The 15,802-nt window shown below is 39.2% G+C and overlaps 1 protein-coding gene across 2 annotated transcripts in view; it reads right to left on the bottom strand.

Annotated features, from left to right (window-relative positions):
• LRPPRC (leucine rich pentatricopeptide repeat containing) overlaps positions 1 to 14,398 on the bottom strand; it is an 87,694-nt gene extending 73,296 nt beyond the window's left edge. Inside the window, exons 1-5 of one of the 2 annotated variants that reach the window (XM_042051840.1) lie at positions 13,869 to 14,398; positions 3,422 to 3,624; positions 1,042 to 1,164; positions 247 to 368; positions 98 to 156 (exon numbers count right to left, since the gene is read on the bottom strand). In XM_042051840.1, coding sequence (XP_041907774.1) covers positions 98 to 156; positions 247 to 368; positions 1,042 to 1,164; positions 3,422 to 3,624; positions 13,869 to 14,059 — 698 coding nt within the window. In that variant the 5' untranslated portion in view covers positions 14,060 to 14,398. Of the gene's footprint in view, positions 1 to 97; positions 157 to 246; positions 369 to 1,041; positions 1,165 to 3,421; positions 3,628 to 13,868 lie in introns of both variants that reach the window. The other variant, XM_042051839.1, reaches the window with a different exon arrangement.
• Positions 14,399 to 15,802: the final 1,404 nt, after the last annotated feature.

The following is a 15,802-nucleotide window of genomic DNA, read 5'->3' on the forward strand; positions in this document are numbered from 1 at the left end:
CTACGAATTACACAGAAATCAGTTTTAACACTAGTGGTAGGGAATATGAGAAGCAGATTTTGTGGAAATCCCTTTAAACATAAATGCAAAAGAATACCTTGCTCCTTCAATGTCACCCTCATTGCAATAAGCAGCAATCAATCTTTGGTATGTAACCTACAGAAAACAAAAAGGGGAAGTTAGCTATTTCCATTCAATAAATGGAGACTATTATTAAGAATGAAGATCCTGTAAAAGGGTACCTACTCGATTGGGCTGCACATTTGCTTCCTCCATCCTGGCCAAGAATTCTGTCGGAGAAAATTTGTGCTCATTCTGAATGTAGACTTTAAGTAAAGCATTGTAATGGCTTGTATCATACACAGCACCTAAGGAAATATTTCAGCCATAGTCAGTGAATGTAGATTCTCTAAATTCAACATTGCTTCATAGCTTTCTCAGGTAATTAATTTCATGTCAATTTTACTCTGTATGAACTTAGGAGGCTGCTTCATTTTATTCACCTTTGAAGTATCAGACATCTACTTAACAGCTCACGTGTTTATAAAAGGCTAAAACGTAACGAGCACAGTAACAGCAATGCTCATGTGCAAGCAATCTCTACAGCTGTATTTATTTTACAGATTCAGCAATTCACCTATGCATTATCTATAGATAAATGACTCACTCACAGTAAAAATATCATCTGATAAAATAGTTGGTACCACTAGGAATACTCGACCCACCAGATATAAAGGTAACATCTAACAGAAAAGTAAATTCAATAATGAAAAACAAGCAAAAGTCCAATTTAAGCATCTTTTAAAAAAAAATCTTTAGATTTTAGAATTTTAGATTAACACCCCTAGATGTCACTATAACCCCCAGAATTAGAAACAGGTCTTTCACCTGAATAATAAAATCTACTCTTCATTCGGTAATAAGTACAACCTGTTATAACCTAACATTTAAACACTATTAAAATACAATCTCTTTCATTACAAAGAGAGTAACTAAAGCACAGAGCTGTTCTTGCAAGAAGGGCTAACAGACCCAACGTACCAAGTTCTTTCATCTTGTCCCATATCATATGGGCCAGTTCTGTTCTTTCAGGTGACAATACCTCTGGTAAGACAGCACCGCAACTTTGTAACAAAAGCAAGGTCTGGTTACTCCCTGGACACCCTGCAAGTGGAACAAAAACACAAATTTCTTCATAAGTAATTATGCATTTGATATTAGAAAGAAGATTTGAGACTGACCTACTGAAATATTTAAACATTTTCTATAGAATATAGAATTTTCTCCAAGACTGAAGATTTCTCATGAACAGGATACCCAAATGATTAAACAAGGACATTACTGTGCGCTATCCTAAGAAGATTCATGACAAAACATGCCATTTAGCACAATAATGAGCTTAGCCGAGCAGAAATTTTTAAAAGTACAACACACAATTCCTAAACTTAGACTATCTAATGCTTTCAACTTTCCAGCTCAAGATCCTGAGATCATTTCATCCTAACACGGACATAACTTTCCGGTAAGTTTCTAAAATGTCAAAATACTTCATACCAATTCAATACAATTCCAGAACTGCTAGTCAGAAACACTTCCACATCAAAACTTCCATTTCCAGTTTATGCCTATGTTTAATACATAACATATGAGAAAATTTACATCTAGAGAATAGTGAAGGAAACGGTAATATTATCTGCCTTTTCTTACTTCTGTACTAGTCACAGATTGTCAAAAAAGTTAACTATAAACTCATCTCTTTCTTGCATTTCACTACTATTCCTGAGGGAAAGGCAGAACTGCAGAATCTACCACAGATGACCCAATCAGCTGAAGACAATTTTTATTCTATCCCATGTTTAGATGCAAACCCAGCAATTTCAAATAAAAATGAGTTTTTTTAGAAATAACATACTGTCAAGTATGACCATCAGTTCATAAATGATCAACTTTTAAATCCCTGCACACAATTACTTCATGCAATGAAAATGCCAACACATCTTCAGTTTCAGAATGCCAGTGCTGCAACTACTAGTAACTTAATACCTTGAAAGTGAAAAGAAAATCAAAAACTTTTGGCAGTCTGAGCATGGAGAGATGCACAACAAGATCTACTGCAAACAACTTTATCAGGGTTTTTTTGTGTTGTAATTAGAAATGGAAAAACAATACAAACAGGCAGAAATCAACACTAAGCTCCCACACTTTTGCTAAATTTGTTTCTTTATTAATTAATAAACAAGGACTAAAGTTTCATATGGTAATATTTGCCATTTACTCTAACAGCACCTTAGTTAAATCATTTGTGAGGTTCTATGCTTTTATTTCTAAATACAATTACAAAGCCAAAGGAAAACCCTATAAGTAATTAACATTTTTGTTAATATGACTTAAAAACTGTGGAACTAGTCAAGGTTCATGAAGAACTACTTGCAGAGAGGTTCAGAGACACAAAATTCTTGCCAACCCACATTTGCGAACTAGAGGTTTACATCTAAAAAAAGACAAAGCAGTCAGAATCAGAAAGGATATCCCAAGCAAAAAAGAAAAAACTAAGTTCAACAGAAAGAGCATGAATTGAAGGCTTAGCCTTCAAGCAATAAAATGCAAAACTTTTAAAAGCACAATGCCAGCTAGACAAGCCATTAGAGTCCAGAGCAATACACAGCAAAGTTTAAAACTTAAGCAAAACAATACATGCTGCTATTGATAAATATTGGCAGTAGTACTTAGCAAGTATATTCTTTAAATATCTCCACTGACTCATTCTAACTTGTACCAAACCTCATCAATTGTGGCAGCTGGTTTGCAAAAATGTAGTCTACATATTTCAGCCAAAGAGGTATTGAATCTGTCAGAATGGACAATGCTTCAACTATTTGGTTTTATTTTATTCAAAAAAATAAAGCTTTCTAGTCATGAATAACCACAGCTACCTGGGAACGTGGAAACTTGTGGATCACCTCCACATTTCCCTGTTGTAGTTCCACTTTAAAACAAATAACATCCTAAGGGCAGCATGGTTCATTACAGACACTTTAAAAATATACTGTGCAAAGGAGACAGGTATGATCCCTGCTCAGAGAGCACGACACAGTTCTATGAGGAAAGTGCATTACCAGATTAAAAATCCGCAGTAAGCAAGGCACTAAAACATACCTTAAAAGTACACTTTTATGAGACTTATAAATTCTTAAAGACAAAAATAAACCTTGAAAAAGCTAACATGAGCATTCAAAGCAAAATAATATCTCTAAAGCATTTAAAGCCTAGCCATCAACATATACAGCAGATCAAACAACACTCAAAGACAAAATACAGATCAGAATACTCAATTCACTTCTTTGGCTTGATAAATTCCTTTCCTTGGTTATATACCAGCCTGAAATTTAGCTTTATTTTGTTTTAATTGGAAGCAACTTACCTGCTTTGCTTATTTCCTGGAAGATTTTTAGTAGAAGAGCTTTAGGGATGCGGCCAGTTTTTCTGACAGAGTTATCCACTTTATTTAATGCCCAGTCAAACTGCCAGGTCGTTCTGGTTCGAACTTCTGAAACTGGTTCTTCTTTAACACTTCCTTCCTCTTGAGGTGCAAGTGTAAGGAACCTTATTTGGTTCAAAATGCTTCTGCTTGAACAGAAACAAACAGAAAAATAAAGATTACAATTCTGTGAGTCATTTTGGATCTAGACTAGCCACCTAATGTCAAAAAGATAATACACTTCTTGCTGATGAATAGTCTCAAAAACATTCCATTTTAAAATAAACAAATATAAGTGATTCGTTTCAGTGTCTTTCTACTTGAGAAGTCAGTCGTACATTTTCTCACAGTGATACGTTTCTCTGAGATTTAGTTACTTTCACCTGATGAATTAAATGGTTCAAATACTATTCCCACAAAAATAAAAATTAAGTCATCCAAGTGCTATAAAAGTCTGTTGTCCCATTACAGCTACTCACTAAAGCTCTCATAAGGTTTTGAAAAATCTCAAGAACAGTCACAGACAGATCTTCCAGAACACAGCAAATCAGGAGAGCAAATCATACCTTCCTTGTCAATTAAAATGCACAAGAACTAATGCAGAGGCCAGTGTGATAAACAACAGCTTAAACAGCAACAGGATAGGACCACTCCACATTTTGCAGGATTTACAATAACCAACACGAAGCATCCGTCCATTCTGCCATGTAAACCAAACATCAACAGCAAATTTGTTTAAATATTTATTTTCTCAAAAAAAAAAACAAACAAACAAGAAGCATAATGAGAAAGTGTTCTTATTTCCAACAACGCAATAAAAAAAAAAGGCTTGCCTTTTTTTTTTTTTTTAAGAAGAATAAGTTGATCTACCGAAGAATAAGAAAACTGTATGTGTGCCACAGCAAGGTTATGAACAGCCTGTGCAGGTGAAATTATCATTACACACAAGCATTTTAGGAAGTCTGTTCTCAGCTGTGATTACAACCGCATAAAATAAACCAGACTATCCTCCTCCAGAATCCTATACAAAAAAAAGTAATACTTGCTGGGTGGCAAAAACAAGATGTAGCAACTTCCGAAATTGCCCTCCCTCATCTCTGACTCTTCAGACAGCTCTTCAGCTAAATTTTTGTAAGCTTTCTAGACTAGTTTAAAAAAAACCCAAAACCCCTAGTTTGTACTCCCTGCTGTTAGAGGTGCTCCAGGAGTCCTATACAGTAATGGCTCCACATTTTGTGAAATAGCAGCCTAAAAGCCAAGAGTGCTGACATTCTCGACAAAACAATTTCCTGGCCCTGAAGCTTTTTCACAGGTCTATCTGCTGGCTGGTTTCTCACCAAACAGTGGTAGTTTAAGGCTCGAGGAGAGGAAGTCCAGTGGAGGAGAAAAGCTTGCTCCTGGCAATTGCGTGTTTCAGAAGCACTGGCAGCAAGCTGCTAAATTGCAGAAAATCATCACTGGGGTACAAAAAACAGACCAGTGGTTTACCATGTAGTTGCCTCTTGTGAGCATAAAGTAGCCCAAAGACCAACTTTTTCCTTGCTGTTTGAAATCTTGATTTAGTAACTCAGCAGGCCATAAATTCTAGAAGTAGCCTGAAGCAGAATCTCTTTCCTAATGGAGCCATGACAACAGTTTAATAGATTATATTTGATTTTTTTTAAGTATTTTTTAAAAATCCTTTAATAATGAAGAACATCACTACGATTTGGCATTACCTTTTTCAAGAACACAGTTTTTACACTGCCCTATCTCTTGAAGTTTACTCCTGAAGAATATTCCAGAGCCCAGCAAATAATCTGCATGGTATTTCACTAGGGAAAGGATAAGGAAGAAAGAATTGAAGGGAAGAAAGACTGACAAAAATGGACAGATCCCCTCTTTCAGCCTCCGTTCTACTTCTTGCTAGATACAAGTTCCCACTGATCCCTTTGGGCTAGCTCTCATTCTACTCAGATCTGTGAGTTTATTTCACTCACTAACCTAGCACAATGCCAATTCACCTACTTCTACAAAAAAGTAAAGTTACTGTTCCATCAGGTTAGAGTGGAAACAGCTCACAATGTCCACAACCCACCAAAATTAACCAGAAAAAAAAAGAAATTGAGAAAGAAAAGGTACCCAAAATCAGAGAAACTAGAAATAACACAAGAAAAAAAAAGAAAAAAAGCTCTGAAACACTACTTTTCACGGTAAGAAGCTTGTCAGATTAACATCAAACTTTTTTGTTGCTACTAGTAATGCCACCTCTTACTAAAAGTATTCCCAAGGGTGTCATTTTCCCTGATCTTTCCCTCCTTTTCCTCTTCTCCTTCTACTGCCTCCTATAACCAGAAACAGGGTACTTTTGGAAAACAGAAGTCATTAGACTAATTAACATAAAATCCAGTAGCACAAGGTAAGAATAACAGTCAGATAATAAATTTTAACTCTTCCAGGGTTTAATAAACAAGTGAGATGCCTAGAACTTAAATAACTCCTTAATAACACAAACAGCAATACTCAGCTTCGAGCTAGCCAGTTGATAGCTACAAGAATGAAACTGTAGTGATTGCAAGTTATTTTTTTATTAAAGATAGAAATAAAAAAAGAAAATTGTATCATCCACTCCTATATACACATTAAAAGAGCTACTTGAAAGCTTTTCAGAATACTTCCAGAAAGGTTACAAAAATGCACTGGAAGCTGCGGCAACACAGGGCTGTCTTTGTAACACAGAAATTTATATTTTGATTTCCATTAACAATCAAAGCACAAGTAGACAAAACTCTTGTGCTTCAGATTAAAATTGAAATTCATTTCCCTATAAAAACATGCTAATGTTTTATAGTATTTTTCAAATAATTCAAATTATTATTTTATGACATACAGAACACTTCTAACTATAAACAAATTTGTATCTAATGGTTCTTAGGTCCTGCACTGTTTTAAGAAAGCCATCCTTGTAAGAGTCTCCACACGTCAGAAGTCACAAATATTTTAAAGTACTTGCCCAGCTCCATCAGATGAAGTATAAAGATAAAAACAGTATGTGCATGCTCAAGCTGGTTAACAGCATGAGAAGACTCTAAAGTTTCATTTGCTACTTAACTCTCCTGCTTAGCATTTAGCGTGATGCTATTTATAACATTAAGTTTAGAATATTACAGCGTATCAATTGCCACAGCTGCACACTGTAAAACACTATAGACTTATATACAGTAACTTCACCTTCTGAAAGCTGAGCAGAATTGGGCATTTCTATTTACACCCCCCCACAATATTGCCAAATATTGTTGGTACTGGTGCTTCTGTTAATTTATACTGATTAAAGACATTTTAAGGAATGGCAATATGGGAGTCTGAGTTTCAGTTTGAGACAGACAGGTGAAAACTGTATGAGATTATAAAACAACCTGAGGAACTCAAACTTTCACTGGCATCCACCTGAAGGATCATCATCAATCTGAAATATGTTTAGTGTAAGATTCAGGTGTACCTCATTATATGTAGGCCTTCAGCATTTGGATCAATTACACTCTCAGCACTGTTTACAGTGCTGTGTAATGTTAAGCCAATCCCATAAATAAGAATTTTTAAAGAGTAACTGTGGCTTCAAAGGCTGAGTGAAGCTGCAGCATCTACTGTCTTGAATCTGGTATGTATCACAACAAATCAACTAAGAACTCAAAACTTTAAAAAACCCAGAAAGACCAAAAAAACCCCAGGAGTTCACTATTCTGTAAGATGAAAGATTGAGTAGACCAGAAAGTCAGCTTTCAAAAAAGATACAAACTTAAAAAATTAAGGGACACAGCATTAGGTTTGATTTCAGGCAACCAGGCAAAGGACAGGAGAACACAGTAGACATGGTGAAAGTTTATACTAATGGCACAACCTCTCTGTGAAACACAAAAAGAAGCTGACAAAATGAGGCAGTTATCCATGCATCAGGAAATCTTTAAATTTCCGAAGTTGAAAAACAACACACAATTAAGGAGAATAGAAAAAAAGCAAGGATAAAAATCAAGAAGGCCACATTAACCATTTCAGTCAGGAAGTCCCCTAAAAAGGCAACAAGAAAGGTTTCTAAATTTAATAAATATGATTTTAGAAATTACCTTTTCATAGGGAAAAAATTACAGCTTATACACTGTTTGGCTTTCAAGAAATGTTAATTGCAACCATCCTCTGTAAATTTTAACTATCACTACTAATTTTAACAAGGAGATGGAGGTGTAGGTGAGAATACAGAAGAATGACTCAAATCATTTCTGAAAACATTAAGATATATTAAATACAAATTAATGGATCTTACTCAAACTCCAGTCCTTTGGAATTACTTTGAAAAACTCATAGAAGTTATGGGAAAAACAGAAGCATAGTAAAAAAAATACGGACTGATGTACAAGCTTTTGGCACCACTTTACCTGACAACCTCATAAGCAAAACAAGGAGATACAATGTACTTCTACCTAGAAAATATGGGTGCGGCAGATGTGTAAACAAAAATTTTTAATATATATACAAAATTAAAATGTGGTTTATTGAGGAACTGGGAATATTGTGGGAGAGTCTAAGTGAAGCTATCTCCTGATCCAACTAGGAAACAATCCATGTGCAATAATAGCTTCAATACAGACCACAAGTTGTATGTTTTGGACAAAACACAAATACAGAAACTTAAGATGGGGTACAGCTGGCTAGACAACAAAGTGCAGCCGACAAAGTACTGAAAATGAGGCACTGCTTGCTAAGCATGAAATGTCACACAGCAAAAAACCTTCAAATTCTCAAGTCCTAAAAAAAGGAACATAGCTAAAATACAGATAATGATCTCTTTGTCATGGTGTGTTTATTCAGGAAAAAAACAAGTATAAAACACTCAAAGGACTCATCTATCCCATCCCACTCTCCAACCAGAGAAGCAACTGAACCAAATCCATCAGGCATCACACAACCAATACTAATGGTTCTAATATTAATTGTAATGAAATACTTGAACAGGATACTTCAGTCAAGCTTTCTCATTTGGAAGCTTATAAAGTAAGATTAGGAGCAAGGGAAAAAAAAAAAATCTATCATGCATGACCTTGATACTTCTGATCCTGCCTCAGTTCAAGATGTTAGATTACATAGTTTTATGATGTAATCATATTTTCTCAATTATTTTAATTAACTTTTTTCAGACTTAAATGCTATGCTACACAACAAAACATATACTTCCCCAAGAGCTGAAATTCGCCAAGTACTTACTTTCATCAATTACCTTCAGATAGCATTTTAAGATTTTCTCTATGTGAAACACTTCATCTGTAAGCACGTAAAGCTGCACAATAAATTTCATATCTGTTTGAATGAGCAATCTGGTTCTTCCCCAAAATGTGTAATTTCTCTCTACTATGCTTCAGAACTGGGAAAAACTCAAAAGGATATATTGAGCCCTGTGAAGTGATCTCTCTCCAACTCCCACAATCACAAGATTAGAAGTAGCCTTCAGATACTGGAGCCTTCACACGATTTTCAGCTTTGTCTCCACAACGGCAGACCTCGCCCACACAGGAAAGGTTAACTGTGCATTTGTAATGCCAAAACAAGTGGTAACTGCACCTCCAGTTTAACTTACAGCATTGGGAAAGTAGCTGAAGATAAACTCACAGAAAATCTTATGCAGAGATGAAGTGTGCGTGGAGGAATTTATACGAACTGAATTAGTAAAATTCTTCTGTTTACAAGGGTTTCAGTGAGAATCCTAGTGCTGTACCCACATACTTATGTCTTCCACATTGCTAGAGCAGACTAAAGGCAGTACCTTTAATTTCCTATAGGAACATATCTTACACACCAGCTTGAGTAAATAAAGTTCCATCTTTCCCAAAACTCAAAAAGTAGGTGATGCTCATGTTTTCCCTTGCAGCAGCAGAAAGTTTATTTTCTGTAACACTTGACCAATTCCAAATATTCAAAAAAATAATTCTATTTATATATTCATCTATATATTTATTCATGTATTGTTTATTTATTTGCATAAGTATATGAAGATAACCACGTTTAATTATAAATATGGATATTTGCCTCCCTTTATCAGAGCCGCAATAAGGTAGCTGCTGTGCTTTTTCTACAAAAAGTACTGAATATTTTGTTCTTTCTAACTAAATATGCAAAAACTGCATTAAATAGTTCTCAAAATAAAGCCACGTTCGAAGTAGAATAATGGCAAACTTAAGTGAGTTAGAATTCATTAGTGTACATAAAAGCACTCCAGATCTAACACTAAATTTAGTAAACATAAGACTAAATATAGCACCTGAGATCCCAGCACAATTCACACAACTGTTAGAACAGTATTTTTACTGTTAGCCATGATCAGCTAGCTATACAAAAAGGCCACAATGTTCAGGCCATTGTACACTTGTTTAAGGAGATATAGCAGGATCTTACAACAGAGAAAAATTAATGTTTTTTCATGTAGACTGAGAAAGCTCATGTTTCTTGGAGAATATCTAGAAAACTTGCCTAAGTGATTCACAAGAAGCAAAACAGAAAACCTTTCCTTTGTACTACACTTAGGAAAAAACTCTTCACTGAAGAAGGTGTCAAACATTGGAACAGGCTGCCCAGGGAAGTGGTGGTCACCCTCCCTGGAAGCGTTCAAAGGACAGGTAGATGTGGCACTTGGGGACATGGTTTAGTAGTGAAGATGGGAGTGTCAGTTAACAGCTGGACTCAATAATCTTAGAGATTTTTTCCAACCTTAACACCTCTATGATTATGTTTCCTTGGGAAGTGTCTTGGCATTTTATATCCAACAGTAAAACACATAAAACAACTATAACAGCAGTGAAGCTTGTGCAACTTTATTACAACAGAGTATTATGAAAAGCAAGTCTACTGTATGTCTCCTCTCCATTTGAAGACCCTTCCTTCTATCATTTTGCTAATGTAATTAAGCATTCAGTACTATGCTTTTATTAAGCATTCAGTCTTACATTTTTGTCCACTGGTAATGGATTGCTGAGTATGATCGTGAACAGCCAAAAAGAATTTGTTTGCAGCTAATCTAAAAAAAAAACCAAAACCAAAAAAAAACCCCAAAATTAAAATACACCATTCACCATGCCATGAATCATTTGGGTTTTTAACTTATGACTTAAGCAAACCCATCCCTCCAGCAATCTGAAACCTTTTTTAAAAGGATATTCCCTCTCCCATCTTACCAACATACTTGAAACACATCACAAAGGATCAAAAGGCAAGAGTCCTTACAAGCACAAGTTGTAATAAGGGCATAGCATCTTCCATGCTTGGGTTAATTTTCTTCAAAGTAGCAAGTATGGGGCTGTCTTTTGGATTTATGCTGAATACAGTTTTGACAACATAGAGACAAGCTCGTGAAGGAGCAGGATCCTGGCAGGACCTGTGGGCTGTACAGAGAGGAGCCAACACTGGAGTGGGTTTGCTGGCTTGGTTTCTTTTTGTTGTTGTATTGATTCTCCTTGATTTTCCTCCTCAGCTAAACTCCCATGATCTATGCTTTAGGAGCCTAACTGTTCTCCTTCCCTGATTTAGAGCAAGACAAGGTGGCCAGCAACAGGGCGGACAGTGCGGGAAGAATGGAGCCAATATGCTTTTTCTAAGCACTAACTTTCCCACAGCAGAAAGCTGTAACATCAAACCATAACATCATCACCTACAGTATGTAGAATAAAGGCCCCCCCAAAGTAACCTGATGTTAACTCAAAAATCTACTTTAAACACTTGTCAATGGAGAGGTTTTTTACAGCATTCTTGACAGTCAGATACTAACAGCAAATTCAGGCATTTTTTCCCTTAGTGAAGCTTCTGTGAGCAAAGTCCCAGTAAATAATTTGTACCACGTAAGTTAGCACACTGCTGAAGTTTGCTGCTGTAGATCTGAAGTTTGTCGTATTGCTCTACCATAGTTTAATAAAATTGCATGGCAGGAGAGCAACAACATGTAGCTCAACATTTTCACATTTCAGAGGTGGCCAAGTGAAAGAGTAAATTTGTCTTAAATCTGACTTGTCATGAAATGCTTCTCAACCATTAGTATATGCATCTACTATCCTAACTCATTTTTCGAAGAAGTTTAGATTAAAAATCAAAGCAATAATGATGCTTTGATAAAACCTCAGCATGAATGTGAAGCTTGCTCTTTCACATCTCTCACATTTGCAACTTTTCTGTAACCATTTTTGTAATGATAGTCACAGACTTGCCTCTGAACTGACTTCATCATGTTCAGTGCTAAAGTGACTATACCAAGCACATGTAAACATACAGTTATTTACAGTTTTCTTGCAAAATGCTAGATTATTCCTATTTATTTATTTAATCTTGAAACGGGGTGTGTCTTCCCCTACTATTCCAAGTAGACTGCATTTCATTCTCAAAATAATCTTGAGACCTGAACAGCAAGTATAGCAAGCCCAAATGTTGTCCATATGCCAGTCTAGTTCTTCAAAGGAGGTCCAGTTCCAGAAATTAAGGCTTAAGTAAAAAAAAAAAAAAAAAATCAGTGAATAGTTACTTAAGGTAAAAAAATTAAATTAGATCATATGCTTAATACATGAAATTTCAGTTTGTAAGTATTACGTTTGCTTTACACTTCAGCTCTAGATCATCACTTGTGCACTAGGATGCCTAAATACATACGGTAGTGTGACATGGAGATTTTAAGTGAAAACTTATCTTAGGAACGAAATTACTGGACAGGAAGAACGTACAAAAAGCTTCAAAAGAGTTTACAGCATTATCACTGAACTATCCCACGTATGACCCGATTTATACCTGAAATTAAGTATAATTTGGTGTAAGAAAAAAGTATTGGGAGGGAAACAACCAAAAAACCAAACCCCAGCTGTAAGAATCAAAATATCATCACATAAAGCACTTCTAAAGTTCTTTCTAGAAATGGAGTTCTAAGGGCAAAAAACCAGTTAGTGCTTCACCAAGTCACACATGAATTTTGGTGAATATTATTTTTCGCAACAAATTAATTTAGGGAATTAGGCTTCCAGCTGAGTAAAACAAAAATTAGTTGCTAGAAATAAGAAAGGTTTATTCTTAATTTGCAGCTAAATAAACGTGTCGTTCTGTTACCAACCATAAATCAGATATTCCTGGTTCCTGGCTCTTCCTGAGCGGGTTTACTCCATCCTTCACACTGACTTTAGCATTTGATGGCATGTTCAATTATTAAAGCCCACAGAAAACTACATACCTTTTTTAGGTAAGATTTTGGCCAGGCTACCAATAAAACAGCCCCAAAGTAAGACTAATATACAATTAAGGTAGGGAAATAAGCAACAATGTCCTTATTTTGACAATGAGACTTCCCTCTAGGAGTTCTCCATTCTTGATTCTTGTCTTTTCCCATCCCTTCTTCTGAACAAACTCTGGAACTCACCAAGTCCTCTGCTGACCATAGTTACCTATTTAGAATGGCAGAAAACTGTTCCCGTTTTCTACCAGAAATTAAGCTACAATGACTTAGAGGGAGCATCAGAGATATAACACGAGACAAGAGACAGAACAACCTTCTCCCTTGGGTAGCACTAAGCCCTTAGATCGGCTCATGAATCTGTATGCGTCTAGAGTTGTGTTAATGAAGGTTTGTGTCTCTAAGCTTCCTGCAGGGCACCAACCACACGTAACTGTGGTCAAAACCACAACCGGGATGCACACAGGTGGGTAGGACAGGGTAAGTGTTCCACCCTACCTGCATGATGGAAGGAAGAGAGTACTCTAGCAAAGAAATCAAGACGTCCCTCTTGACAAGACACACAGCAGAGTATGAGGGCACGAAGAGAAAGCCCAGATTCCAACTGTGCAGGTACTCAGAGTCAGTCACAGAATCACGGATTCATTTAGGTTGCAAAAGACCTCCAAGATCATCGAGTCCGATCTGTGACCGATCACCACCTTGTCAACTATAGCCAGAACTCCAAGTCCCCCGTCCAGTCGTTTCTTGAATGCCTCCGAGAAAAGTAACTCCATTCCATCACTACTTATCTCCCCTGGTCTCCCCCTCCTCCTCGACGCCCCCTCCACACGGCGTGTCCCCCCACAGCCATGTCCCCCAGAGATCAGGGCTCTGGTCTGGTCTGAGCCCAGCGTGGAGGAAGGCGCGGGCAGCCCAGGCCGCCCAGCCTGAGGGCAGCGGGGTTCCCGCGCGGCCTTTGCCCTACGCTCACCCCGAAGCCGCGCACACGCGGCGAGGCCGCCAGGCCGGCCTAGGGTGAGCTCCACCTCGGAGCCCCTGGGCCAGCCCCGGCGGGCAGCACCGCAGGGCCCGGCGGCACGCTCGGCAGTGCCCTTGGGCGTGCGGAGCGCCGCCTCAGCCGGCCCCGCCAACCCTACCAGGCAGCGCGGCAGCGCGGGATCTCACCTGGCGGGGCCGGGCGGTGGGGAGGGAGCGGCGGGGGGGCGGAGGAGCGGCGGGAGCAGCGGCGGAAGGCGCGGGCGCAGCGCCCGGAGGCGCCCGGCGGAGCTCAGCAGCGCGGCCATGACCGCCCTCAGCACGTGAGCCGCGCGCCGGCGCTGCGCCGCCGCCGGCCCCATGTGACGGGGGCGAACCATTCCCCGCAGGGGGGAGGCGCTGAACCCGGCTTCGAAACGCGCCCGCTCAGGCGCCAGCGCGCTGCTAATTCCCACCCCGCGCCGCCGATGGGCCGTTCCACGCAGGCCCGGGTTGGGCTGCCCGGCAGCCAACCGGGAGCGGCCCCGGCGGAAGGCGGGCGGGCGGGAGGGAGGAAGCGGCGGGAAGTGGTGGCTTCCCCTGCGGGTACTCCCCGGAGCTCTTCCGTGCTGTTCCGTGGGACGTGCTGGCCCTGCCCGCCTGGCTCTCCCGGTATGCCCATCCAAGTACTGCTTCCCTGCAGCCCGGCGGCGGCCGCCGCTTCCTCGTTGCCCCTGAGGTGTTCCAGACCCCACCGAAAGCGTGGCGGGTGGCGCGCACGCGCGCCAAAAGTTAAAAAAAAAAAAAAAAAAAAGTCCCTTAGCCGGCTGTATCCGATTAATGGGAATAAACCGCGTCTTGCCCTCGCCTCTGGCTGGCGTGTACGCCGGGGAAGCCGTAGGGAGCTGGGCTGGGAAAGCTGCTGGTCGCTATCAGCCTTTCTGCCGAAGTCTTGCCATCGCCTGGGAGTGACGGGCAGAGGGAAGAACTTTATTAAACCGAGTATCAGTAGTAAATCTCTGCCTGAGCTTGCTTGCATATAATTACTAAGATGCCACCTGAATTGATGCTTCGTTTTAGCATCCAAGTTAACCTGGTTGCTATGACATAAACCATTAACTAAGGCATTTAGAAATTAAATTTATATTTTAATGCAAAAACCATATCATTTTTTTTGCTCTAACTTGCAAATAATTACTCTAAGGGGCAGATTGTTTTCCATCAAATCGACTACGACCAGCCATTTCCAATTACACTTCACTTGGAAAGGCTTGTCTGACCATCAAGATGCGAAAGACTCAGTTTTTAAAGTCATGTACACTCATTTTTGTTATTTATCGGAGTCCTGGATGTTCAACACTGCTCACTGAGGAATGAGATACAGCTTGTAAGACAATATTTGCAATGCTACTCTTATCATGTCTTCTGCTGTATCACTGTTAAGAGCGTTTCACGGAATACAGAGTTCAGTCTTGGGAGGAAAGCTAATGTCTTTACAAACAATTTGATGGGTGAAGGTATGGGTGTTAAAATCTTTGAAATGGGTGTTAATGTTTCTATTAACTTTGTGCAGCAGGTTTGTTGCAGAGCCCAGACAGCTTGGCTCCTGAAACAGACAGGGGTCTGCACAAGCCGTTGAAGCCAACAAGCCCTGAATTTTGGGGTAATATAGCAGGTTCAAGGGGGAAATTTGTGGTAGGCGGTTCGGGAAGGCTGTACCTTCCTAGTACCTCCGCCAGTGGGAAAAAGAAGAGGGCAACCTGTGGCCGGGAGCTTAGGATAAAAGGAGGCTGCGCCCTCTGAAACCTCGAGAGAGAAAATCCTGTGGGCGTGTGCCCTGGTGGACTCTCTCCCTTTATTCGAATAAAGTTGCAGGACTCCTCTGTCTCCTCTTTGGACATAAACCTCTGGCGTTTGTGGATTTTCCTGAGTCTTAACGAGGAAGAGCAATGTTTCTTTACCCAAGTACAAATGTAATGCTCACTATTAGGCTGGGTTAGGCATGTGCCCACCAACCTTGATGATGGAGTAGAGCCCCTGAGAGCTCACTTTAGTGCCACAATATAAAAATATCGACATTGTTTACAATAAAGACCAGAAATGATACAGCGAAGGACTGTGTCTAGGTTTGAAAGACAGGTGTC

Source organism: Corvus kubaryi, unplaced genomic scaffold (assembly GCF_017639235.1).
Source record: "Corvus kubaryi isolate FWS band 111438036 unplaced genomic scaffold, C.kubaryi_AGA036_p1.0 76, whole genome shotgun sequence".
In the NCBI taxonomy this organism is placed as follows: Eukaryota; Metazoa; Chordata; class Aves; order Passeriformes; family Corvidae; genus Corvus; species Corvus kubaryi.